General features: G+C 40.0%; 1 protein-coding gene across 7 annotated transcripts in view; it reads right to left on the reverse strand.

Moving 5' to 3' along the window:
• ZHX3 (zinc fingers and homeoboxes 3) overlaps window positions 1–27,106 on the reverse strand; it is a 132,642-nt gene that overhangs the window by 8,223 nt on the left and 97,313 nt on the right. For all 7 annotated transcript variants that reach the window (XR_006891177.1, XR_006891174.1, XR_006891176.1 and 4 more), the window contains exon 3: window positions 304–3,310. Coding sequence is in view for 3 of the 7 variants with exons in the window: in XM_046679562.1 (XP_046535518.1) it covers window positions 304–3,157 (2,854 nt within the window). In the remaining 4 variants the exon portion in view is untranslated. The remainder of the gene's footprint in view (window positions 1–303; window positions 3,311–27,106) is intronic.

Raw genomic sequence — 27,106 nt, forward strand, 5'->3', positions numbered from 1 at the left:
CTCTTACTGCTAAGAAATGGCTTGAAAAGCTTCGACCCTTGTAGGTTCACTATGTTCCTTCCCCTGCACAGGTTTTAAAAAAACATGAAATGATGCGAAAAAACAACTCTCAACCTTTTATCACATTATGCTCCAATGGTTTCTGCCCCCAGTTGCCTTTGAAGCAGCCAGGCAATTTAGTCCTGCTGCCAGGCAGCCTTAGAAACAGCAGATGCCCCCATGCAATAAATTCAGCGCCCATCCATGAGTGCCCCCCACCCCATACCAACAAGAGCATAGCCATGGCGCCCATGGACTCCTTACCCAGCTGAAGTCCAGCCTGGGGACTTGGTGTGTCAAAGGGCTCTGAGCTGGCCTCATGGGCACTGGGTTCCCATGACTCACTGTTCTCGGACACCTCTGAATAGGTTTCACCCATCCCTTTGTGAACTGCTGCAGGGTCGCCAGGTCCCTGGTCCTCACTGCCTGTGTCAGCCATGGCCCGGGTCTCTTCACCCATTTTCTCAGCAAACCACTGCTTAACCTGCTGTGGGCTCATCTGGGTCTTGTCGCAGAGGCTCTGCAGGTCCTCCTCGTATAGCATCTTGTGGGTCATGTAATAGTCTTGCAGCAGCTCCCGGTTGCCAGGGGCGATGACCAGCAGCCCTGGTGGGAAATTGCCTCGCTTGTAGTCTTCGTACCACTTGAGCTGGCCATTCTTCAGGGCATACCTGCTGTCCCCAAACCAGCGCACCACCTCTGGCCGCGGCAGACCTGTCTGGGCCATGATGGAGTCATAGTCCTGGTTGCTTGGCCACTGTGTCTGCACAAAGAGTTGCCGCAGCAAATGCCGCTGCTGGGCTGTCTTTTTGTAGCTCACTCTGCCTGGCGGCTGCTCTGCCAGCTTGCTCAACCCGTCATCTTCAGGCTCACAGGTGCCCAGCCCTGGAAGCTCGCTTTTGCCATTGGCTTCAGTGACCCGCAGGTTCTTGAGGTTGATTTTGATGGGGCTGACTTTACGTTCTGCCAAGGTGTGGTTGCCGGGTGTTTCTGGGGAGCCATTTTCACCAAGGACCCTCAGGTCACTGGCCAGGTCCTCTTCTCCACCCTCCCCCTCAGCAGCCTCCTCCTCTCCCTGAGAGGCACTCTCATCGGTCTTCTTGGTCTCCTCAGCATTCACTTTTTTCCGTCTCTCTGAAAACCAGCTATCAATCTCTCTTCGAGTCATTTTGGTTTCAGTCCTCAGGCGGTCCAGCTCCTCATCAAGAGGAAGTGGGTTTTGTGCAAAACTGCTCTCCAGGGCTCTGAGCTGCTCAGGGGCTCGCTCCTTGTATTTGGTTGGTGTGAAGTCAGGGGTCTGGTGCCAGGACTGTCGTTTGGCAGAAGGGTAGGTGGCCAGGGTGGCCGCTGTTGGGATGCAAGTCACCTCAGGGGCCTTGGACGATGGGGAGAAGGGCACCTCTGGCACAGAGTCGATGAGGATGGAGCCATGATCTCCAGCCATCATGGCTCTGGAGCCCTTCAGGTTCCGGCAGTGGTATCTCCGATCACTGAACCATTTCCGCACCTCTCTGGTACTGAGGCCAGTCACTTTGGTCAGATGTTCAACTTCACTCTGTCCTGGGAACTGGTTCCGGCAGAAGCTACCTTTCAGAGCTGACAGCTGTTCATGAGATTTCTTATTTTTGTAAATGCTAGCATCAAGGAAGGCTTGGGAAGTTATGCTGGGGCATGCTGTGAGGAGTGATTGGGCTGCATTGACCACCTTCACAGCAGACGTTGTATTTGAACACACAGTGTTAATGGGCGCAACAGTTGGCTGCTTGGGGATGGACGTAACTGCTACTGGGAGAGACGAGCTTGGTGCCTGCAACCCATTGGCCATCAGTGGCTGAGTGACCAGAAGACCCCCTGCTGTGCCCTCTGGCTGTCCCACAACATGGCCTGGTAGAGCAGCCTGGATGAGATGTTGGACGTTGCCAGCATTGGCAACCAGGGGAGTATTCAGAACGGTGATTGTGGGCTGAGGTACGGACTGAATGACTGTATTGAACATCTTTTTCCTGGCGTCCTCGATCTCCTCAGGGGACCAGCTGATACCTTGTTTCAGCCTTTGGGCTGTGAACCAGATCTTGAGCTGTTCTTCTGGATACTTAGTGACTACGGTCAAATAGCAGAGCTCAGCTTTGGTTGGGTAGGGGAACTTGTGGAAAGAGTTCTTCAGAAAGCTGTTGGAGTCCATGGCTGCATTGTACGTTGGAATGCTGCTCAGGGGGATCATCACTTTGGGAAGGGACTTGGATGTGGGCAGTGGCTGGTGGGCATGGTGCTGGGCATGCACCGGGGGCTGCTGCTGGAGGGAGAGGAACTGTGCTATACCAGCTGGCAAAACTGGCACTGTTCCTATCAGGGGCCCATTGGCCACATGGGGGGTTTTTGCAGAGTTGGTAGATGCCTGGCTGACTGGGACCGCCCCATTGACAAAGGAGTGGTCTCCCTCTTTCACCTCCGTTTCCCCAGCCAACGGGTTCGATAAGGCCTCACCAACTGGCTGGCTAGGGACATTCTCCTTGAGAGTATGGATTTTTTTGGCTTCAGGTTTACCTTTCATTATCTTCATGATTGGAGTTTTGGTAATGATGATTTCGGCCTGTCCATCAGTCCCTTCTGCATTGGGCTCAGCCAATAGGTCAGGAGTGCTGGTGCTCTCAGGGACACTCTGCTCTACAACTACATGATTGTCTAGCTTGGCCACATTCCACCCAAAGCTGGCTTCCCCTGAGTGACACTTGGCATTGTGCAGAGAAAGCCCCTCAGGAGTTTTTGCCAGAAAACTGCACTCAGTGCATATAAAGGTTGGGTCTTTATTAAAGTCTGTGTGCTCTGAGTTCATGTGTCCCATAAATTGGGTTATGTCCTGGGATCTGAAATCACAGTATTTACAGGAATATGAATAACCATCCAAAGTGCTCCGATGCCCATTGGCCAGTGCAGTGCCGTCAGTACTGCTGGAGTTCTGGGCTGCCTCGCTGCTGGTGGCAGGTGCTTCTGAGGGCAGATCCTGCTGGGGTCCTTCGTGCAAAGCCTCAGAGGGCTGGGCCTCTGCACTGGCATCCTGCAGCACCACAGTCTTCACGGGGATCATGCATGGGGTGGTGGATTTCCTCTTGCTGGCCATGGTGATAATCACTCTGGGTGATCAGTGGGTGAGAGCTTGTCCTGTTCAAGGGCCTCACAGTACAAATTTCAGCTGTTCCAAGAGGGCCAAAGAAACAGTTTCCAAGGGTAGCTTTTTCAGTTGTTTGCAGAAAGCAAGTTTTCCCTATTAAACCTGGGGAGGAAGAAAAAAATGATTACAATCTCTTAAGCTCTGTCTGTGTATTTCTCAGATACCTAGACACACTCCACTGCTTGCCTTCTATCATTGGGGCCTTTTCATAAGAAGTTTAGCAGTAGCTTGGATGTGAAGTTTGAGTCAGGAGCCCCCCAAACACTAACAGAAAAGTTCCCTAAGAATGACCTGGGGGTGTTCTAATACCATTTGATAGACTTGAGACATGTGTTTTTGTCTTATATCTTCCTCTTTATCCTTGCATTAAGTAACTCAGATTCAACAACAACAACAAAATAATCCTCTTTCGGACCTCCAAATTAATTCTGACCATGTCAGAGTGAGAACAAAAGATCTTAGTGTAATTCTTGTTTAAATGTTTGGGCCAACGAGGGTGTTTCTTTTCACAGTCTTCCCACATATGAGAACAAGATGACGCCTCTGCCTCTCCCAAGCCAGGCCAAGAGGCCAAGTCAGCTGCAGTGTGTGAACTGGCGGGGGGGTGGGGGGAGCTGGCTGCTATCGGAGCTGGGCCTCTCCCTGTGGCCTTTTCCTGCCTGCTGCCCTATCACATCCATTCCAGGCCACGGAAGAGGGATCACCTCACAGTTACTGCCTGTACTCTGGACGACTGTCACTCAGCTGAAGCCAAATGTCGGAGGGTCAGGGGATCCACAGACCCAGTTTGTGGCCCTGCAAGCTGTACATTCTCTCTCTGGGTGCAGCAACTCAAAGTGTGGCCTTCACCTTGAGTGTGCATACTACACGTGACCTTGTATTGCGCTTACTTTTTTATTTCTTTCAGTGCCTTTACTGCTCTATAAAAAAACCCCAACTCTTAAATCTTTGATCCATTTGAAATTTATTTCAAAACCTAAGGTGACTGATTTTTTACATGTAAAATAATTATAATAATTCTTTCAAGAGACACCATGAGAAAAGTATTTCTATAATCTCTACTATTAAGATAATATCACCATAACCATTACCTTTCTTTTAGCAAATTGTAATGCTGATAACGACTAAAATATTAGTAATTCTAATATCAAAATCATGTCACATTATCATCAGTATTTGGATTTGATATAAAAATGCAAAGAAAATTAAAATATCTCTAGTCAAATTCTTAGTAAATAAACACAGCAAACTATCTTTCTGTTTGTCAGGATAACTCTGACGATCATAATGATAAAAAATAATTACTATTCAAGAAATACTTGGGGTGAGATAAGGATAAACATACACCCAGATCTAACCACTTGGCACCATTTCCACCACTGGTTTGAAATGTCATGCACCTATTTTTTTACTTAATTTTTAATTGTAGAGATAAAATATAAATATTAAGCAAAATTTAAGAAAATAAAACCACCTATAATTTTTATACTCTTCCATCTAATCCAAATATTTTATACTTTTTTTTTTTTTTAGGAAGATTAGCCCTGAGCTAACTGCTGCCAATCCTCCTCTTTTTGCTGAGGAAGACTGGCCCTGAGCTAACATCCATGCCCATCTTCCTCTACTTTATATGTGGGACGCCTACCACAGCATGGCTTGCCAAGTGGTGCCAAGTCCACACCTGGGATCCGAAGCAGCAAACCCCGGGCCGCCAAAGCGGAACATGCAAACTTAACCACTGCACCACGGGGCCGGCCCCCTATACATATTTTTAATGATAATGGGCACACATTTTTGTTTTGTTTTTTCACTGAACATTACATCATAAACATTTTCATTAAGTAAGCTTCATAATCATAATATTCGATAGCTGCCTAATCATGTACCACTATGTACTTAACTCATCCTCCTCTGCTACCAAGCGTCTTCTAGTGTCCTACTGCCACAGGTGACAGTGAAATGACCTCTGGGCATATAGGATATATTTTTTCTTTCAAATTATTTTCTGAGGCTAAGTGCACAGAAATGGGTTTACCAGCTCAACAAGTATCAACATTTTTAAGCTCCTCTATACATCGTTGGCAAACATTTTAAATCAAGTGCTTTACAATTCTAAGTCAGGAAAACCAGAAAAATACAGTTATGAATCCAGTGAGCCAATCAGATTTTCAGATAAGTCATTGAAGACATCAAATAAAATATCGGAAAGTAGAAATCACATAAGAAAAAGATAAATTAGACTTCATCAAAATCAAAAACATTGGTGCTTCAAAGGTCACCATCAAGAAAGTGAAAAAGACAACCCACAGAATACAAGAAAATATTTGCAAATCATACAACTGATAAGGAGCTTGTATCTAGAATATATAAAGAACTCTTACAACTTAACAATAAAAAGACAAAATCCAATTAAAACATAGGTAAAGGATTTGAATAGACATTTCTCCAAAGAAGCTATACAAATGGCTAATAAGCATATTAAAAAAGTGCTCAACACCATTAGTCATTAGGGAAATGCAAATCAAAACCACAATGAGATACTGCTTTACACCTAGCAGTATGGCTATAATCACAACGACACATAGTAACACATATAGGAAAAGATGTGGAGAAATTAAGAGCCCTCATACATTGCTGGTGGGAATACAAAATGGTGCAGTCACTTTAGAAAACAGTTTGGCAGTTCCTCAAAAAGTTAAATATAGAGTTACAATAAGACCCAGTAATTCTACTCCTTGGCATACACACAAAAGAAGTGAAAATATGTCCACACAAAAACTTGTACACAAATATTCACATCATCATCATAATAATAGCCAAAAAGTAGAAACAACCTCAATGTCCATCAACGGATGAATAATAAACAAAATCTGGTATGCCCATATGATGGATTATTATTCATCCATAAAAAGGAATGAGGTAGCGATATATGCCACGACATGGATGGAAACATGCTAACTGAAAGAAGACAGAAACAAAATGCCACATGTTAAATGACTGCATTTGTAGAAATGCTCAGAACAGGCAAATCCATAACAACAGAAAATAGATTAGTGGTTGAAGAGGGAAGGGGAGAATGGGGAGTGACTGCTAATGGGTACAAGGTTTCTTTTGGGGGTGATGAAAATGTTCTAAAATTAGAGAGTGGTGATGGTTGTACAAAACTATGACTATACTAAAAACCACTGAAAAGACATCAAATCCAGAAAGATAGAGGACAGATAGTTCTAGTACTCCGTTCTGTAGAAGAAGGTCATCATTCTCACATCTAAGGTTCAAATATAGGTACGTCACTTCTTTGTGTTACTTCCTGACTTATTTTGGTACTATTTACTTCTGCCCTGGGTAAAGGTGAACGGCAGTGGCTGTGAACATAAGGTTCAAGAAGACAGAGGGAAGAGAAACAAAGACCTGTTAGCTAAAAGCAGCACCAACACAAATGAAGAGACCACGTGCCCACCTGAAGGCCAAGTAGCCAGCAGAATTCAGGAACAGGAAAGCGTCGGGCCCTTTCTACATGGCACAGATGCCTGGACACAGGGCCCGTAACTGATATTTGTGATGGGGACTGGGCTTCGCTGAGGAAGAGTTAAATTATGTTCCTGATATTTTATTTGCTAAGAGAAGATGGATTTGATTTTCGGGAATAGCCCCAATTCATTCAAAACTAAGTCTCAAAGTAGCCCCAAATTGTCTTTCAAATAAATGATCAAGGAGAGTAACACTGCTAACCGTTCTCTGAGTGGGTCAGTTGTCAACACTGAAGGCAATCACAAAATAGCAGTAGTAAGGGTAGTTTACTGAGTGTTTAATGCTGTAGGAAGTGCTTTAGTATACATCCTCTCATTTCACTCTCAGAACAAAGCCAAGAGGAGAAACTATTATCATTTCTCAGACATTTTACATTTCTTTCCCATGTTACAGACAAGAAAGACAAGACAGAGAAGTGCAGTAACCTGAAGGGCACACAGCTAGGAGGCAGCAGAGGCAGGATGTGAACTCAGGCAGTCTGGCTCCAGAGCCTGCAACCTTAACCATTCCACACCGAGCTCTGAGTAACCACAACATTGTTGGAATAAGGATTACATGACTTTCCAAAGTGATATTTCTTCCCCCAACGTTTATTAGGAAAATTTTCAAACACAACAAAGTTGAAAGAATTTTACAGTGAACATCCATATACTCACCAACTGGCTGCTTACCATTACTTTTTAACAATATTACCCATTTAGGTAAGTTTGGGTTTATTTGTCATCCATTTTAAAAAGAGTATCCAATAAAAGTGGTGCTTAAAGGGTAAAGCTCCAGTTATCTAGAAAACCATTCACCCAAAGACATTCACGGACCATGTCTGACAAATGAGGCATTAATTACCATGTGGAAACATATCATTTCCTAAGTCAAGCCCTGAGTGAGGAAAGCTGATATAAATGTAAGGTCTTATGCTGCCAAAGAGATTCGTGGAGAAGGGCCAGATGACAATTTCATGTTCATCACTCTTTGCATAATCCTTTCTATACCCTGTCACGAAAACTTCTATCTTGTAAATGGATTTTTTCCTAATGAGAAAATAAGAATGAAAGTATATAACTTCAAAAAAATCTGTCTTTGGGAGTTGGAATTGCTCAGTTCGCTAAATTAGCAAAGCTGCAGCTAACAGACACTATAGTTCAACACTGCAAATACCATACATGTGGGGTTTGAAAAATATATCAGTCTGTAGATCAGATTCTTAAAGTGTTTAGCTTTGAATTATAGCTGAGTTATGAACGCTTTGTTTTTTTAATTCTGAGGAATGAACTGGAAGGACAATAAGAGTTCAACAGAAGAATTCAAATGTTTAGAAAGGCGACACTCAGCAGACTCTTTCCGAGTGTTATGGTAGTCTGGCTGCAGCCTTCCTGGACATACAACCCACAATTTATTGATAAAAACAGGAATAATGGGAGAAGCTAATATGGTTTTGAAATATCAAGTAGACAACAAAAAAGGATATAAAGACTGTGACTACTATAATGAGGTTGATTTGACAGATATAGGTATAGGAGTATTGAATATTCTACAGTAATCAACTTTATAGTCTTTCAAAAACATTCATGAAACACATTTAAAAGTTGGTCATGTGGTATTACAGATCACAGGTAAACCTCAACTCATTCCAAAACAAAATTTGCAAGTAGCATTCCCTTTTTTTTGTTAGCAATATGGATATACAATGAAATTTATTCCTTTTACTATTTCAAGTTATGCTCTATGTAGAAATTTCTCTCTCAGAAAAAATGAAGAAAAGCGAAAATCCTTCCTGTTCACCCCAGAGATAGTCACTGTTAACAATCTAGTGTCCATTATTTCAGATATGTTTTCTAGGCATAGATTACTAAAACTACTTTTTTTAAAAACCAAAAATGGAGTTATATTTTTACATTCTGTTCTGCTCGTTGCTTTTCTTCCCACAACAATGTAGTTCACTATCTTTCCTTGTCAGAATCCACAGCTTATCTCACTCTTTTAAACAGTATTCTAATTTAGGGATGCATCATAATTTATTTAACAAATCTGTTAATAGATATTTCCATTTCTCCAGTTCTTTAACTATTATAAACAATGGCTCAATGACTGTCCCTGCATATATTTTTGTGCATTTGAGACTTTCTGAAATTCTGCATTTCTTACAAGTAGAATTGCTGTGGCATTTAAAACATTGTTAGTAAAATACAAAATTGCTCTCCAAATAGACAGTACTGATCTTTACCACCAGAGAATGAGTGGCTTCACTATCAGTGCATATTATTACCATTTTTAGTCTTTGCTAATTTGATACATAAAAAACTGGTCACTATTGTTTTAGCTTACATTTCTTTATAGACACGGCTGAGAATCTTTTCACATGTCATTGACATTTTGTAATAAATTATTTTTTGTCCATTTTTTATGGTATTTTAAGAGTTCTCTATATATTAAGGAAATCAGCTTTTCATCATCTGTCATAGATGGCAGGGTGATTTACACCAAGGTTGCAAGAATGTCTTAATATTAGGAAATCTCTAAAAACATTAATCTCATTAATAAATTAAAGGAGAACCACCAAAATAGCATTTAATAAGATTACCCTCTCATTTTTTATTGTGGTAAAAAACATGTAACACAAAATTTACTATCTTTATACTTTTAAGTGTACAGTACAATAGTGTTAATTGTATGCATATTGTTGTGCAACAGATCTGCAGAGCTCTTTCCATCTTGTAAAACTAAAAGTCTATACCCGTTGAATAACAACGGGTCTGCTTTGCCCCTCCCCTAACCCCTGGCAACTACAATTCCACTTTCTGCTTCTATGAGTCTGACAACTTTGGATACCTCATCAAAATGAAATCACGCAGTATTTGTCTTTTTGTGACTGGCTTATTTTACTTAGCATAATGTCCAAGGTTCATCCATGTTGTACCATGTAACAGGATTTCCCTCTTTTTTAAAGCTAAATAATATCCCACTGTACGTATTTTCTTTATCCATTCACCTGCTGATGGACATTTAGGTTGCTTCCACCTTTTGGCTATTGTAAATAATGCTGCTATGAACGTGGGTGTACAAATATCTCTGAGTCCCCACTTTCAATTCTTTTGGATATACACCCTGAAGTAGGTTTGCTGGACATATGGTAATTCTATTTTTGATTTTCTGACAAACATCCGTAATGTTTTCCATAGCAGCTACACTATTTTACATTCCCACCAACGGTGATAAGGGTTCCAATTTCCCCACACCCTCACCAATACTTTTTTTTTTTTATAATGGCCATCCTAACGGGTATGAGGTGATATGTCATTTGGTTTGATTTGCATTTCCCTAAGGATTAGTGATGTTGAGCATCTTTTCATGTCCTTGTTTGCCATTTGTATAGCTTCTTTGGAGAAATGTCTATTCAAGTCCTTTGCCCATTTTTTAACCAGGTCGCTTTTTGTTAGGTTGTAGGAATTCTTTTATATGTTCCAGATATTAATTCCTTATCAGATATATGGTTTGCAAATATTTTCTCCCATTCCATAGGTCACCTTTTTATTCTGCTGTTTCTTTCGATGCACAAAAGTTTTTAAGTTTGATATAATCCCATTTGTCCATTTTTTTTTTTTAAAGATTGGTACCTGAGCTAACAACTGTTGCCAATCTTTTTTTTCCCCCTGCTTTTTGTCCCCAAATCCTCCCAGTATATAGTTGTATATTTTAGTTGTGGGTCCTTCCAGTTGTGGCACGTGGGACGCTGCCTCAGCATGGCCTGATGAGCAGTGCCATGTCTGCGCCCAGGATCTGAACCAGCGACACCCTGGCCCACCAAAGCGGAGCGGGAGAACTTAATCACTCTGTCACGGGGCTGGTCCCCCATTTGTCAATTTTGGATTTTGTTGTCTGTGCTTTTCATATCGTATCCAAGAAATCATTGCCAAACCAACATCATGAAGCTTTTTCCCTATGTTCTCTTCTAGTAGTTTTATAGTTTCAGGTCTTATGTTTAGGTCTTTAACGTATTTTGAGTTAATTTTTGTGTATGGTGTAAGGTTATGGTCCAACTTCATTCTTTTGCATGTGGATATCTAGTTTTTCCAGGACCCTTTGTTGAAAAGACTATCCTTTCTCCATCGTGGAGCCTTGACACCCTTGTTGAACATCATTTGACCACATATGGGAGAGTTTACTTCTGGGCTCTCTATTCTGTTCCATTGGTCTATGTCTGTATTCATGCCAGTACCATACTCTCTTGATCACTGTAGCTTTGTAATGTATTTTGAAATCTGGATGTGTGAGGCCTCCAGTTTTATTTTTCTTTTTCAAGGTTGTTTTGGCTATTCAGGGTCCTTTGAGACTCCACACAAATTTTAGGATGGTTTTTTCTATTTCTGCAAAACAATGCCGTTGGAATTTTGACAAGAATTGCACTGAATCTGCAGGTTACTTTGTTAGTATGGACATTTTAACAACATTACGTCTTCCAGTCCATGAGCATGAGATGTCTATTATTTGTGTCTTCTTTAATGTCTTTCGGCATTGTTTTGTAGTTTTTAGTGTACAAGTCTTTTGACTCTTCAGTTAAGTTCATTCTTAAGTATTTTATTCTTTTTGATGTTATTGTAAATGAGAGTGTTTTCCTAATTTCCCTTTTGGATTTTTCACATTAGTATATAGAAACACAACTGCTTTTTGTGTGTTGATTTTATGTCCTGTAGCTTTGCTGAATTCTTTTGCTCTAACAGTTATTTTTGTGGAATCTTTAGGGTTTTCCACATACATGATCATGTCCTCTGTCAACAGAGATAATATTACTTCTTCCTTTGCAAGTTGGATGCCTTTTATTTCTTTTTCTTGACTAATTACTCTGCAAAGACTTCCAGTAGTATGTTGAATAGAAGTGGTAAGAGTTGGCATTCTTGCCTTCTTCCTGATAGTACAGGAAAACTTTTCAGTTTTTCACCATTATGCATAATGTTAGCTTTGGGCTTTTCGTCTATGGTCTTTATTACATTGAGGTAATTACCTTCCATTCCTAGTTTGTTGAGTGTTTTTATCATGAAGGGATGTTTAATTTTATCAAGTGCTTTTTGTGCATTACGTGAGATGATCACATGGTTTTCATCTTTCATTCTGTCAATGTGGTGTATTATATTGACTGATTTTCTTATGTTGAAGCATCCTTGCATTCCAGGAATAATCTCACCTGGTCATGGTGTATAATTTTTTTTTTTTTGAGGAAGATAAGCCCTGAGCTAACATCTGCCGCCAATCCTCCTTTTTTTGCTGAGGGAGCCTGGCCCTGAGCTAACATCTGTGCCCATCTTCCTCTACGATATATGTGGGACGCCTGCCACAGCATAGCTTGCTGAGTGGTGCCATGTCCACACCCGGGATCCGAACCAGCAAACCCTGGGCCACTGAAGCAGAATGTGCGAACTTAACCACTGTGCCAACAAGCCAGGCCCTGTATAATCTTTTTAATGTGCTATTGAAAGTTGTAATATTTTGTTGAGCATTTTTGTATCAATATTCATCAGGGATATTGGTCTGTAGTTTTCTTGTAATATCTTTGTCTAGTTTTGGTATTAGGGTAATGCTGACCTCATAAAATGAGTTTTGAAGTGTTCCTTTCTTTTCAATTTTTGGAAGAGTTTGAGAAGATGTGGTGTTAATAATTCTTTAAATGTTTGCTATAAATCTCCAATGAAGTCATCTGATCCGGGGCTTTTCTTTGTTGGGAGGTTTTTGATTATTGATTCAATCTCCTTACTACTTATAAGTCTGGCCAGATTTTTTATTCCTTCATGATTCAGTCCTGGTAGGTTGTATGTTTCCAGGAATTTATCCATTTCTTCTAGGTTATCCAATTTGTTGGCATATAATTGTTCACAATAGTCTCTTGTGATCCTTTTTATTTTTGTGGCATCAGTTGTACTGTCTCCTCTTTTGTTTCTGATTGTTTTTATTATTGGATATTCTTTATTTTTTATTTGTCTGGCTAAAAGTTTGTCAACTTTATTGATCTTTATTTTATTTTATCTTTACTTGTCAAATTCATTGATCTTTTCAACTCTGTTTCATTGAATTTTTTCTACTGTTTTTCTCTGATCTATTTTGTTTATTTTTGCTCTAATCTTTATTATTTCCTTTCTTCTATTAACAGTGGGTTTAGTTTGTATTTTTCTACTTTCTTAAAGTTAGGTTGTTGATTTGAGATCTTTCTTCTTTTTTTAATGTAGGCATTTATTGCTATAAACATCCTTATTACTGCTTTTGCTGCATTCATAAGTTTTGGTATGTTGTGTTTTTGTTTTCATTTGTTTCAAGGTATTTCCTAATTTTCCTTGTGATTTCTTCTTTGACCCAATGGTTGTTCAAGAGTGTGTTGTTTAATTTCCATATATTTGTGAATTTTCCAGTTTTCCTTTTGCTATTGATTTCCAGTTTCATTTAATTGTGGCTGGAAGAGCTACTTGGTATGATTTCAATCTTCTTAAATATGTTAAGACTTGTTTTGTATCCTAACATGTGATCTATCCCAGTACACTTGAGAAGAAGGTATATATTCTGCTATTGTTGGGTGGAATGTCATGTATATATCCATTAGGTACAATTGGTCTACAGTGTTGTTCAAGTATAAACTCTTATTCTTGAAAGGATGTAGCAAATGAAGGAAATGGAGGAAAAAGAAGGAAATGTCCTTAATTCCTACCAGAAACTACAGCAAACATTATACCTAATAGTGAAACATTCAAGTCAGGAACAAGACAAGGATTCCCACTATCATTATTTAACACTGTAATGGGATCCAGACAGTAAAATATGATAAGACAGAGAAACATGAGGAATAGTCAAATCAATGTTTTATTTACATATATATGGGGAAACTGTGTAGTGAGAAAAATCCCCTGAAAAATTATTATAAATAAAAGAGAACTGAATAAGATGATGAGATACATTTGCAACACAGGCAAATCATTAACTTTCCCATATGCCAAAGCCAATCAATTAGAGAAGAAAATGGGGGGCAGGGAAAGAGCTCATTCACATTAACAACAAAATCTAGAAAAGATCTCAGAATACATCTTATACGATGTGCAAAATCTATATGACAGTAAGTACAAAACTTTAAGAACAAAAAGGAAGATCTAAATAAATGGAGAGTCATAGCATATTCCTGGAGGTAAAGATTCAGAATTATATAGATGTTAGCTCTCTCTAAATTAATCTCTAAATTCAGTACAATTATAATCACAATCAAAATGCCATCAGGTAAAGCAAGTATTGTAAAATGTTAATGGTAAAATGTAGGTGGTGAGTATATGGATGTTCACCATAAAATTCTTTCAATTTTTCTTTATGTTTGAAACTTTTTATTAAAAAAAAATACTGAGGGAAATGCCACCAGGTTTTTTGAGTGAGTTTGACAAACTGAATCTGAAATTCCTCTGGAAGGGAAAAAGTACAAAATAGCTTTAAAAATTTTAAAACAGAATTATTTAGAGGAACTTGTTTTACCAGACATAAAAAAATATATTTTAAAGCTTGAATAATTAAAACAATGTATTATCAGTATAAGAATTGATATAGATGAATGGATCATCTAGGTACACTTTGAGAATATAGGATTTTCAGACTATGAAAGCAGTGCTATTTTTAAATCAGTTAGGAAAGAGAGAAAAATGAATAAGAATCAGGAAAATTGAGGTCAATCCCTAACTCACATTAAAAAGGACAATAATTTCCAAGCAAATTTAATAGAGAAATATAACCAGAAAAATTACAAACATGTTAGAAAAAATATAGGAGAATTTTTTTTAAGTTGTACTGAGAAAGTTCTTCCTATGCAAGACTCAAAACCTAGAAACTGCAAAAGAAAACGTTGATTGATTTGACTACATAAATATTACAGACTCTTTTGTGTGTGTGTGAGGAAGATCGGCCCTGAGCTAACATCCGTTGCCAATCTTCCTCCTTTTGCTTGAAGAAAATTGTCCCTGAGCTAACATCTGTACTAATCTTCCTCTATTTTGTATGTGGGATGCCACCACAGCCTGGCTTGATGAGTGGTGTGTAGGTCCGTGCCCAGGATCCCCAGGCTGCCAAAGCAGAGCACAAACTTAACCACTATGCCACCAGGCTGGCCCCAGCAAACTTTTGAATACTAAAAGAAATCATTAATAAGGTTTAAACATAAGTGACACACTGGGAGTAAATTTATAAAACATATTATAAATAATTAACATTTGCAATGTATATAAGACAAAAATATTAGAGAAAGGAGCAAAAAATGAGCAAGCAAAATACACAAGCTATAAACTAGAAAAGATGCTCAACCTCATTAAATTACTAAATTAGGGAAATTAAAATTAAATCAAAAATGAGATTTTTTTTCCCCTTCCTCACAGATTAGCAAAAATCAGAAAGTCAGACCATGTAGTATTCATGCACCATTGATGAGCATATAAATTGGTAAAATTTTTATGAAGGTCAATTTAGCAGTAGCTATCAAAATTTAAAAAGGCATATCCTTTTATCAAGTCATTTCATTTCTAAGAACCCACATAGTCTGATGAAGTACAAAAATAAACTCACATGATCACAAAGATATCAATAAAGTAGTTCATTGTATTGTTTCTTAGCACAAACAATGTCCAACAGTAAGACAGTGAGAAAACAAAAACATAGAACACATACTAGGAAATGAAATGCAGCCACTTAAAAGGATTAAGACCTCTGTATACTGATACGTGTACATTTCCAGACATATTTAAATAAAACATGTAATACACTGCATAATATAATATATGATTTCATTGTATAAAGAATAATCTATGTAGACTCGTATTTGAATATGAATGGAATTTAAAAGAACAAAGGATAAAGAGTGATCTATTAAACAGTAAGTGACTTCATTAGGAAGGAGAGGAACATTTACTTTTTTTTAACTTTATGCTGCCTACATTGTTTGAATTTGTTACAATTGTGTTGCTTTTAATTTAAAAATAACAGTAAGGATTAAAATAAATAAAATTAATATTGCCAGTGAGCAGTATACCCTGCAAATTGGGGGCCAGCATATGGAGTGGCTGTGAGTTGCTCATTTAGAGTTGGGAGGTTTCAGTGTGACATGAGCCACCTTGCGTGTGGAGGGATAAGGTGGAGGAGGGCTCCTGATACCCCAGCAGATGCCAAGGCTTAGACGAAACAGAGCCCCTAGTTTGTATCACTGTCTTACCATTTACTTAGTAACTTTGCCTGTTGAAGTCATTCAATTGGAACAATAAATGATAATTGCCATGGATTTACCTATACCAGGGAGGTGGAGGGAATCTAACCACTCACTGTTTTCAAATATCAATTTCAAACCATCAATGGATTTGACCACTTCATTGGACCTTGACACCCTGAAATCCATAAGGGCACAATTTGATTGAGGAAGAATCCTCAGAAATGCAGTTTTGACACTTGAAAATAGCCCTAGTAACAAACATCCTAAAAACTGCATATTTGTGTGAAGTTGCACACAAATAGCTGAAAAAATTAGTGAATGCCCATGCACTGGAAGTGTCAAAAAAAAATTGAACTGAGGCCAGATGTGCAAACAAAACAAAACAAAAAACCCAACAGGTTCTCGCGTGAATTCTGTCCAGGATGTAAGTGATAGAATATATGAACACCTTTTCGAGTTGCTGTTTGGCATGAGTCAAGTGATCCTGATAGTGGCAGTGGCTGGTATTGTGAATCACTGCCATAAACTTCAAATTAATCTATGGGTTCCATCTCAAGAGACTTCTGAAGTATAAAATAACACCACACACAAGTGGATCAATTTGCACTGATGGCGCCACTGCTACGTTAGAAAGAAATTTCCATGACCAAGCAGCAAACTGGATTTACTTCAATTCCATCACTCAAAGTGCTTCAGCCTACAAAGTGCTTTCGTCTCTTTTGAGCCATCCTCACAGCCTCCTAAGTTGGTTATTTTTGCCCCGTGCCCCATCCACTGAGGAGCTTTTGAGCAAGAGAGGGGAGGCCATATGACCAAAGTCACAAACCAGATTTGCGTGTGAGCCTGATACTCTGATTCTAAATCCTATGTTCTTTTTTAGGCCACATTCACTCTACATACCAACTGAATAATAAACCCACTACCTTTAGTTATTTTTACATTATCAATTAATTATTTTGAGCCTTCTTAGAGAAGGCTCAAAGATTTTACAAGCTGAATTACTCCAGCGTTGTTATTTTTTTTAATTAAAATGACTTGAGAAGGCTATCATGATCCTTAATACTTATAACATTTTTACACTATCAGAAAAGGGGACGTATTACTTCTTATGTATGACTAGGGAACTCTATTACAGTGGGGCTAAGTAATTAGACCAAGGTTAGTCAGCAGGAATCTATAACAATAAGGACACAAGGGAAACCGTCCATCCTCAGGAATGTGTGTGGGCAGGACCTTGGCAGTCCAGCAGATCTGTTGGCTAGAATCATCAGATTTCTGCTGAAACAAAGAAAGGAGTTACAAAGAATTCAAGTCTGTTTCAAAGCCCGAATCCTCAAGTGTCAAAGCAGTATCAAGCCCAGAGCGGGCCTCATTCTCCTCTCTGGATACCGAAGGGTCACAATACTTTCTGCATTTAGTAATCAGCATTTAGCGGAGGGCTCAGAGCCAGAGCTCTCTACTTGTTTTTCCCCGTCAAACAATTCCTGTTTCTGTCAAGTCACCAACAAAAACAGCCTGCTCCAGTCAGATGTTATCACCTCTATAGTGAACAGTAATTTATTCTTTCTCAAGCTCAAAAAAGGTGATTATGATATAAATAACAGAGGCTTTAGAATTAAAGAGACTTTAGAGACCACATATTTCAATCACTCATCTTTGCACGAGTCATCTTGTAAGTATCACAACTGTGGTTAGATGGCTAACCACCCAGTATCACTAGGTGGTTAGGATAGCCTATGCTTGAATATCTCCAGAGACAGGAAGGTCAGCACTTATTGAGATTGAAAAGACGTTGGAAATGGTTTCTTGTAGTAAGCACCAAAAAAAAAAAAAATTACTTCCTGTAGGTTTTAGTCACTAAATTTAATTTTTTACTCAAAAATAGTTGAGGACTTATTATGTGCTAAGTACTACATGTTAGGCTCGGGTATACACAGATTTTTGAAAAGATCCCATCCCTATACTCAAGAAGCTAATAGTCTGTCGTGGTTAATAGGCTATTCACCATTATTCTTGGGTTTGCTCTCCTTCTTGACACACTGGATTTCCCTGCCCACCTGAAGTTAGGTGTAATCAATGAAATGTAGGCAAATGTGGCATCTCTAGGGGTAAGATTTAGTAGAAAGTACATGCTTTGCCTCACTATTTACTCTCTGGCCTGGCAACTGGCAATGTTCCAGACTGTAGCTACTCTATTCGCCTAGGTCCCAAAGGAAGAAGAAAGCTGACCCACGATGTGCACGTAGTGTGAGAAAGAAATAACCTTTGTTGTTTTAAGCCACTGAGGTTTTTGGAGTTGCTTGTTACTCTAGCATAATCCAACCCATCCTGACTGATACACAGTATAAGGGAAGCCAGACAAACAAATCAACCCAAATTAAACAATAAGCTGAGTGTTGTAGTAGAGGCATGCACAAGACTCAGTGAGGGTGTAGGAAAAGACTTAGCACCCACTGAAGTTTTCTGGAGAACTTGGGTAAGGCCTCACAGAGGGGGCAGCCTTTGAATTAGAGACTGAAGGATGAGTAACCACTACCAAGTAGACATGTTGAGAAAAAGTGCTCTAGACAGAGGGAACACTTTATGCAAAGCCACAGAGGGAAGAGAAAACATGGTATGTTTGAAGAGCTACAAGTAGTCCAGTTTTGCTGGCATATGAAGTCTGAATGCGGTGGATTTACGGTGAAGCTAAAGAAGCTGAAGCTTCTGGGACTTTCACTTGCACGGGCACCTTCCAAGACCTGTATCTATATTTTTATAAATTTATACTTATATTCTTTAAACTTATTTTTTTTCTTACGAGGGCCTTCCTCCTAATGTTCAGGTTCCACAAAAGCTGGATCTGCTTTTGATGGGTTGGAAGGGAATAGGGATATGTTAAAGAAGATCAGTAGACCTGCTAATCAACATTTGAAAAAAAGAATCATGTTCCCTAAGAGTCTTCTTTTCTCCCAAGCCAATCATCCTCATTCCTGCACTTCACGTCATGGGTTGGAATGTTTGCACCATCTCCATTGCTATTCTCTGAATGTGCTCTAATTTGTCCATAGCTCTCTTAAAGAGTGGCACCTGAATCTAAATCTAATACTCCAGATGTAATCTGAATGTATTTATCACTTTCCTTAGTGGAATTTCTTTCTTTCTTTTTTTTTTTTTTAAAGGATTTTATTTTTTTCCTTTTTCTCCCCAAAGCCCCCCGGTACATAGGTGTATACTCTTCGTTGTGGGTCCTTCTAGTTGTGGCATGTGGGACGCTGCCTCAGCGTGGTTTGATGAGCAGTGCCATGTCCGTGCCCAGGATTGGAACCAACAAAACACTGGGCCGCCTGCAGCGGAGCGTGCAAACTTAACCACTCGGCCACAGGGCCAGCCCCTGGAATTTCTTGTGTCATACTTACTTAATCCTTCCATAAAAGTTGTTACCCAAATGATGCCAGATGATTTATACTATGAGATTCCCCAGAAAAACATGGACCAGTGCTCTTGAATTTAATACACATCACCAGTACCAGTACCAAAAGAGAAGACTTGTTTGTTTTCATTTAGGTTTGGCACACTTTGAGGAACAAGTTTGGTAGAAAGACAACTAATTCATTTAACAAATATTTACTAAGCACCTACCCTGTGCCAAGGACTGTTCTAAATGCTAGAATATGGGAAAGATAAAAAAGATATAAAACTCTCTGCCTTCCTGCAGGTTACATTCTAGTTTAGGGGAGAGGCAATAAAGCAAATAAATAAGTAAATGAAATTGTGTGAAGAGTAGTAAGTGCAATGGGGAAATAAAGCATGGATGGCAACAAGGAGTGTGGTGGGTAGGGAGGGGATGAGGTTGCAATTTTAAATATGGTGGTTGGAATGGCCTCGCTGAGAATAGGGCATTGGAGCAGAGACTCAGATGAGGAAGTGAGCCATCCAGATGTATGGGAAGAGCGTACCAGGCACAGGCACAAGCTGGTGCAAGGACCTTGAGGTAGAAACGTGTCTGGTTTGTTCAAAGAACAACAAGGAGGCCAGGACAGCTGAGTGAGAGTAGTCAAGAGAGCAGGAGAAGACAAGGTCAAAGAGGTGAGCAGGCAGATTGTGTAGAGCCACTGTGATGACTTGGGTTTCTCTGAGATGGGCAGCACCACGGGAGGACTTGAAGCACTGTGCTCATGTGACTGGACTTGTGCTACAAGACGCCTCTGCTGGCTGTGTTGAGAACAGACTGCAGGAAAAACAAGGAGAGAAGCAGGAAATCTGTCAGGAGGTATGGCAGCAATCCAGGCAGGAGATGACAGCAGTTTGGACCTGGATGGTAGAGATGGAGGTAAAGAGAAGTGGCTGGATTCTGGAAACATTTTGAAAGTAAAGCCAACAAAGTTTCCTAAGGGACTGGATGGAGTGTGTGAACACTGTATCCACAGGAATGAAGGATGACTCCGAGATTTTTGATCTAAGCCACTAGAAGGATGGTATTGCCATCAACCAAGATAGGCTTGAACCTGAGCAGCTTACTGCAAAAAGCAAAAATAAATCTGTGCTGCTAAGATTGGAACGTCCCTTTCTAGGTGAAAAACTGGAGTGAGCTGGTTTGGTCTAAGCATTTCAGAGAACTAATGGGTCAGGCTGCTAATGAGCAGGGAGGCTGTGCAATGCCAATGTTCCCAGTGAAAAGACTCTGGTCTTTGCCAAAACCTGCTCAAATCCACAGAGAAACTACAGAAAGCAGGGGATGGATGTGGGGGAGATGAAGGGCTGAGGCCAGGGGGAAGCTGGGAGCAAACCCAGAGACCTTGAGAGCCAACTAGTCAGAACCTGCACTCTAGGAGGTGTGGGGCAGCTCCTTCCAAAGTTAAACACATTACATTAAAATGTACTTGCATCCTAAATTTTGTTCCAAGTACAAAAGTAAATTACTTTATTAAATTTAAAACTAAAAATTTTAAAAAGCAATATAAATGGTTTGTTCTGGATATGGTTTTACCTCTGAATTACATTTATTTGGTTCTAATTGAATTTTTCCAGTGTGGGCCAGAGAGTTTACAGGCTAAATAGCTTGCAGCTAGCGGGCCTGCTTGAACCTCACAAGGACATTCATTTAAAAAGGAACTCTCTGGTCTCCCCTGTGGATATGATGCTCCTGCCCCTCCTTCCAGGCTCAGTCTGCATTGATGACTTTCTTCAGTGGCCTCACTACAAAGCAAGATCTTACCTACAAGAAAGGATGCTTGATTTCACTCACAATAAGAGAAATACTAATTAAAATCACTCTGAGTCTCTTTCTTTCACTTACTTTGGAAAAGCTCAAAACGTTTGACAATATACTGAGTTGGCAAGGGTTTGAGAAAATAAGGCACTCTCACACACTGCTTGCAGGAGTGAAAATCAGTAAAACCTCTGTTGAGAACTATTTAACAATAATAACAAAATCATAAATGCTCAATCCCTTTGGTTCAGCAAGTCTGCCTGTAGGAACATAGCCTACGATATACTTGTACATGTGTGTAGTAATGTATAAGGTAATTCACTGTCAACATTGTAATAGCAAAGGATTGGAAATAACCTAATTGTCCATAATAGGGGGACAGAATAATATGCACCTGTAAGAATGACAGAGCATTTTTTACACTGCTATGGATTAATCTTCAGCATACCTTGATATATGCTGTCTTTTACAAAAGCAAAGTGCAGAAGAAAAAACATACACGTGCTTATGTATATATACACTTAAAATATCTCTAGACATGAGAAACTAGTAATAGTGAGAAATAGAAAATACATGAGAAACTAGTAATAGTGGTTGCCTCTGGAAAGGAGAACAGGGAGACAGGGAAGCTTCTCCCTGTGAACCCTTTTAAAGTCTAAACAGTGTGAACGTGCTATGTATTAAAAACAGAAAAATAAAATTTGAAAAATATGTAAGTAGAAAAAATGTTAGCGCATTTCTCAAAGTGTGTGGGTTACAAATAACAAGAAGTGAAAAAGTGAGTGGCCAATGGGGTTGGGGCAGAGGTCCTTAAAGAATATGTGACTGGGGTCAAATACCATGTAGACCTCCTTTACATTCAAACTTCTAATAAATACAGATAGGCTTTTGGTTTAACTTCTGTAGTGGTACACATGGGCACTTCATCTACAACTAAATATAACACTTACAACTAAATATATTCCATCTGCCTCCAGCTTAAGGCCATCGTTCTAAAATAACTTAGAAACATTGAAGATGGAGGAATGGGAAAATACATGACAAGCAACCTATTGCCCAAGTAAAAAATTCTACAGCAATCTGTTATCCAGTCTCTGCTTGAGTATCTCCATGGTCTGGGATTATCTCATCACTTATGCCAACTTATTACAAAGTTCGTTTCTTAGTTGGACCTGATTCCCAGGTTTTAGATCTGTTTAGTTTGAACAGACACAGGACAAGTCAACACTCTTCACTATGTGATCAGTCAACTTGCTTTCCATATATCAAGCCTTTGACACAGTTGAAGATAGTCATTTCATTCTTTATTATTCACCTCTGCAGTGTAAGCATTCTGAATTCATTCCACAAACTCTCTAGTGACCTGCTCTTTGAATACATTCTAATTTGTCCATGTTTCTCTCAAAATATGGCAATTAGAACTGAACAAGCATTCAAGACGTAGCTCAATGAGCAGTGAATTAAACGGAAGCAGTGTTTCAATCATTCTACTACCACTACCAGAAATCTACCTAGGTAGAGTTCTGTTGTCTTTTTCTCCCCACACAGATGAGGAAACTGAGGACTAGAGAGGCAAAGTGACCCAGTGGGACAAGGGAACACTGTTGGAATTTGGCAGGACTACGATTTTTTCATCACAAGGACACTTGGGTACACATTTTCAGACACTCATTTACAATTCTGACAAAGGCGTTCTGGGCTTTCTTCCCTTTCAATTCTACCTTTTCGTCTTAAGGAGGGAATGTTTCTGTCTCTTGTCCTTTATTATAGCAGTGTCACGTGGGACCACAATTCTGTGGCCAACAAGGCTCTTGCAGATTCCAGGGGGCCTCGGTGGTGATAGCATCTGGGACCCCTCCATGCCTGTAAAACCGCTTTCCCTAAGTATCACAGCCCTTATGAGATCATCTCTGAACTCCCTTTGTAAATGTCTATGTTGGTTCCCAATCTCCACACTGAACAGTCCTATATCAGAGCACCTAACTGTTTCTTTCATAATATTATCAAAATTTGTCACTGGATCTTTATTTGCTTTTTTTTAAAAAAGACTGTATTTTTCCTTTTTCTCTCCAAAGTCCCCCAGGTACATAGTTGTATATTTTTAGTTGTGGGTGCTTCTTGTGGCATGTGGGATACCACCTCAGCATGGCTTGATGAATGGTGGCATGTCCGCACCCAGGATCCAAACCGGCAAAACTCTGGGCCGCAGAAGCGGAGTGTGCGAACTTAACCACTTGGCCACGGGCCGGCCCCTATTTGCTTCTTTTCTCACTTATTGTCTCTCACCCCAGATAGGCTCTAAGCTCTGTAAAGTCAGGATGTATATACACAGTATCCTCAGTATCCAGCACAGTACCTGGCACATAATGATTTTCAGTGAATGAATAGATGAACAAATGGGAGCTGAGAATGGGGTTAAGACCTATAATATCAGACGGAGCTAGGTTTGTGTCCCAGAGGCCCCCATTATGAACTGTATATTTCTGGGCAAACGACTTAATTCCTCCCGATCTGATTCCTCATTGGTAAAATGAAGACAACAATGCCTAGCTCACAGAGCTGACATGATATTCAGTGAACTGATAAGGAGTGTACAAAAGGATTTAGCACACCACCTGGTACACAGTAAATACTCAGTAAACCATAGTTACTGCAGTGATTGCTGCTGCTCCAATTCTACCCCCTCCCACTCAGAGGCTGGCCACTGGAAGGTGACAATTAACTGTGATAGTAAAAAGTACACCAACTGTTTTATCCTGCCCACTTTTTTAAATTGTGGTAAAAAACACATAACATAAAATTTACCATCTGGACCATTTTTAAGTGCACAGTAGTGTTAACTATATGCAAATTGTTGTGCAACAGATCTCTAAAATGTTTTCATCTTGCAAAATTGAAACTCTATATCCACTGAACAACTCCCTTTCTCCCTCCTCCCAGCCCCGAGCAACCACCATTCTACTTTCTGTTTCTAAGAGTCTGACCACTTTAGGTACCTCATCTACGTGGAACCATGCAGTATTTGTGTTTCTGTGATTGGCATATTTCACTTATAGTAATGTCCTCAAGGTTCATCCATGGTGTACCATGTAACAGGATTTCCTTCCTTTGTAAGGGTGAATAATATTCCACTGTACGTATAGACCACATTTTCTTTATCCATTCACCCGCTGATGGACATTTAGGTTGCTTTCACCTTTTGGCTATTGTGAATAATGATACTATGAACATGGGTGGACAAATATCTCTTCAAGACCCTGCTTTCACTTCTTTTGGTTATATACTGATTTTTCTCTTAAGGTCTCCACAATCCTATGACACCAGCAGATCAGCACCAGTCACAGTGGTCATATTTGCCTTCACCTTTTTGCTCTTGTCACCAAATTATTTCCCTCTCAAGTTCACTCCCCTAGGCCTTTCTGATGTTCTCCAGGTTCCTCTATTTTTAAGTGAATTCAACAGGTCAAATTTTGAATTTATTTCCTTGTCAAAAAGGGAAGGAAGCTATTAAACCCTTCCTTCTCTCTCTCTCTTTTGGAAAATCTTCAGGTCCCTCATCCAGAGTAGGGCACTGCCCCAGGCCTGAGCAGAACAGAGGTGTAAGAGCCCAGGGCCCAGCCCCCTGGAACAGTGCCAGGCTATGGTGCCACCTCAGTTGGCCCAGGACAGTTTTAATAATGTTCACTTTATGAGTAACGTTTTGAATGCTGTTAGTATTTCATCAGGAAGTTATTAGTTTCCCTTGACAGGTAAGATTAAATAACATTCCCTGGGTTTATCAGCCTTATGACTTACAGCCAGGATATTCCTATGCAAATCCACTTCCAATCTTGTTACGTCCAACCAAAGGGACCAACTGGATTTGATCAACAAAGTTCCACATTTCCCCAGAACTCTTCGGGATCACGGTCAGTTTCACATTATTGTCTAGAGGGGTAGCAGAACAGAGGTGTTGACAGCCAGATGGAAGACATATTGGGGGCCTTCTAGGGATGCTTGGCTCTGTCTTAAGGAGCCTCAGGTTGCCAAGGTCACTCGGGTAAGGAGGAGCAATAGGCTTCAGCACCTGAGCTTTCTCTAGTCTGTAAAGCAGTAAAGGCGACCACAAATCACCAAAGAATGGTTGTAATTGTGCAAAATATAAAGTTGCAACAACTGTTTATTCACAACCATCATCAAACCAGGAATAAAGTACACATATCTCCGTATTCTATGATACATGAGTGCTCACATACAGGCACGCACGTGTGCACACGCACTCACCACTCAGGAGAGTGTTTGGGGAGATGTAAATTCTGTTGCAAACTAGTAAGCATATTTATAGTCTTTCCATGACGTCAGGAGCCTAAATCAAAAGTTTTTAAGAACTTCTCTTGATGGCATATGAAAACTACGTCATGTGCCTGCCATTAGAAATTTGGTAAAAGTTATATTTGTTCAGCTGTTTTTAAACAAAAGGGCTACTTTAATATTACGTGTTGGTTTGGTGGTGGTGGTGGTGTTTCTGTGATAATCTTGGACAATAAAATTTCATCTGACTTTACTTAAAACAACACTTAACTCTCATAAGAATAGAAATCATCCCCTTAATTGGTCCTCTCCCATCGTCCTCCCTCCCCCACAGAGCCAGCTCCCACCGTCCCGCTTATTCAACTTCCTTTCTCAGTCAGTCTCTGGCACACTGCAGGCTCCATTCCTTCCTCCCATTCTGCCCAAACTACTTGCACGAAGGTCGCCAGTCAAGTGGCTATTTCTGACTCCTCAGTGAGTTTCAAAGTCCTTCAGCACCCAAAGGATGTTAAGACCCATGCCTTTACAAGTTCTCCACAAGGGAGCAAACTCACTCCTGCCCAGGACTTCGCAATCTCCTGCACTCAAGTGACTTCTGAATTGTCCTTCCCAGCCTGAACTACCTGCCAAGCTCCAAATCTATCATTTCCAACTGCCATTGGTCCTTGTTGGTTTTTAAAAACTACACACACAGTTTCTGCCCTGCCTTACCTTGGCATTCACCCCTCAGAAAAAAACAAAACAAAATAAGCAAACAAAAAACTCAGCCACTTTGTTCTACTGACTAGATCTTCATCTCACCTCTCACCATGCATCCAGATTTCCAAGCAAGAGATCTGATCTCCAAATCACTCTTACATCCTTTATGCAGCCCTCTCCCATTTTCCCCTTATCTGCCTGCCATCAAATCCTATAAATCTAAGAATGTTTCAAAACTGACCTCTAGTCTCCATCCGTGCCAGACATAGTCCAATAGTTAAGTGCTTAAGCTCTGGAGCCACACAGCCCTGGTTTACGTCCTGATTCTACTATCTACGAGCTTTGGTACCCTGGGCAAGGTGCTTGTGCCTTCTACGTCACCATTTCCTGTAAGTGAAGATAATAGCCTCAATCTTTCAGAGTTGTTGGAAGAATTAAGATATGGGTATAAGGGGTGCAACACTATGCCTGACACGCAGCAAGAGCACCATAAACAATGGCTATTAGCATCATCCTTGGGTCTTTTACCGTAATTCAGTCCCTTGTCTGTTCTGGCTTGGAGTCCTATAACAACCTTCAAGCTCCCAGCCCTTAGTTCTTTCTCCCCTTCAGTCCACCTCTAATGTTGCCACTGGAGTCAACATCCTAAAAAAACAAATCTGTTCATCCCACTCCTCGGTTTAAAGAATTTCTGCTGGCTTCTTCCTTCCAATTAGAAGATTCTACACATATGCTGTTTGATATCGTTGCCACTAGCCACATGTGGATATTCAGCACTTCAGTTGTGGCTTGTCCAAACTGAGATGTATTATAACGGTAAAATTCACAATGGACTTGAAGACAGTATGAAAAGGAGTGTAAAACATCTCACTAATAATTCCTTTAATAGAACAGAGTTCTTTACTTAAAGCAGAGACTGAACAAATGCTGATCTAGTGTCTTTTAAATCGCCTTTAAATTAACTCTTTGAATCAACATGCTT

The sequence above is a fragment of the Equus quagga genome, chromosome 12, assembly GCF_021613505.1.
Source record: "Equus quagga isolate Etosha38 chromosome 12, UCLA_HA_Equagga_1.0, whole genome shotgun sequence".
NCBI classification, from domain to species: domain Eukaryota; kingdom Metazoa; phylum Chordata; class Mammalia; order Perissodactyla; family Equidae; genus Equus; species Equus quagga.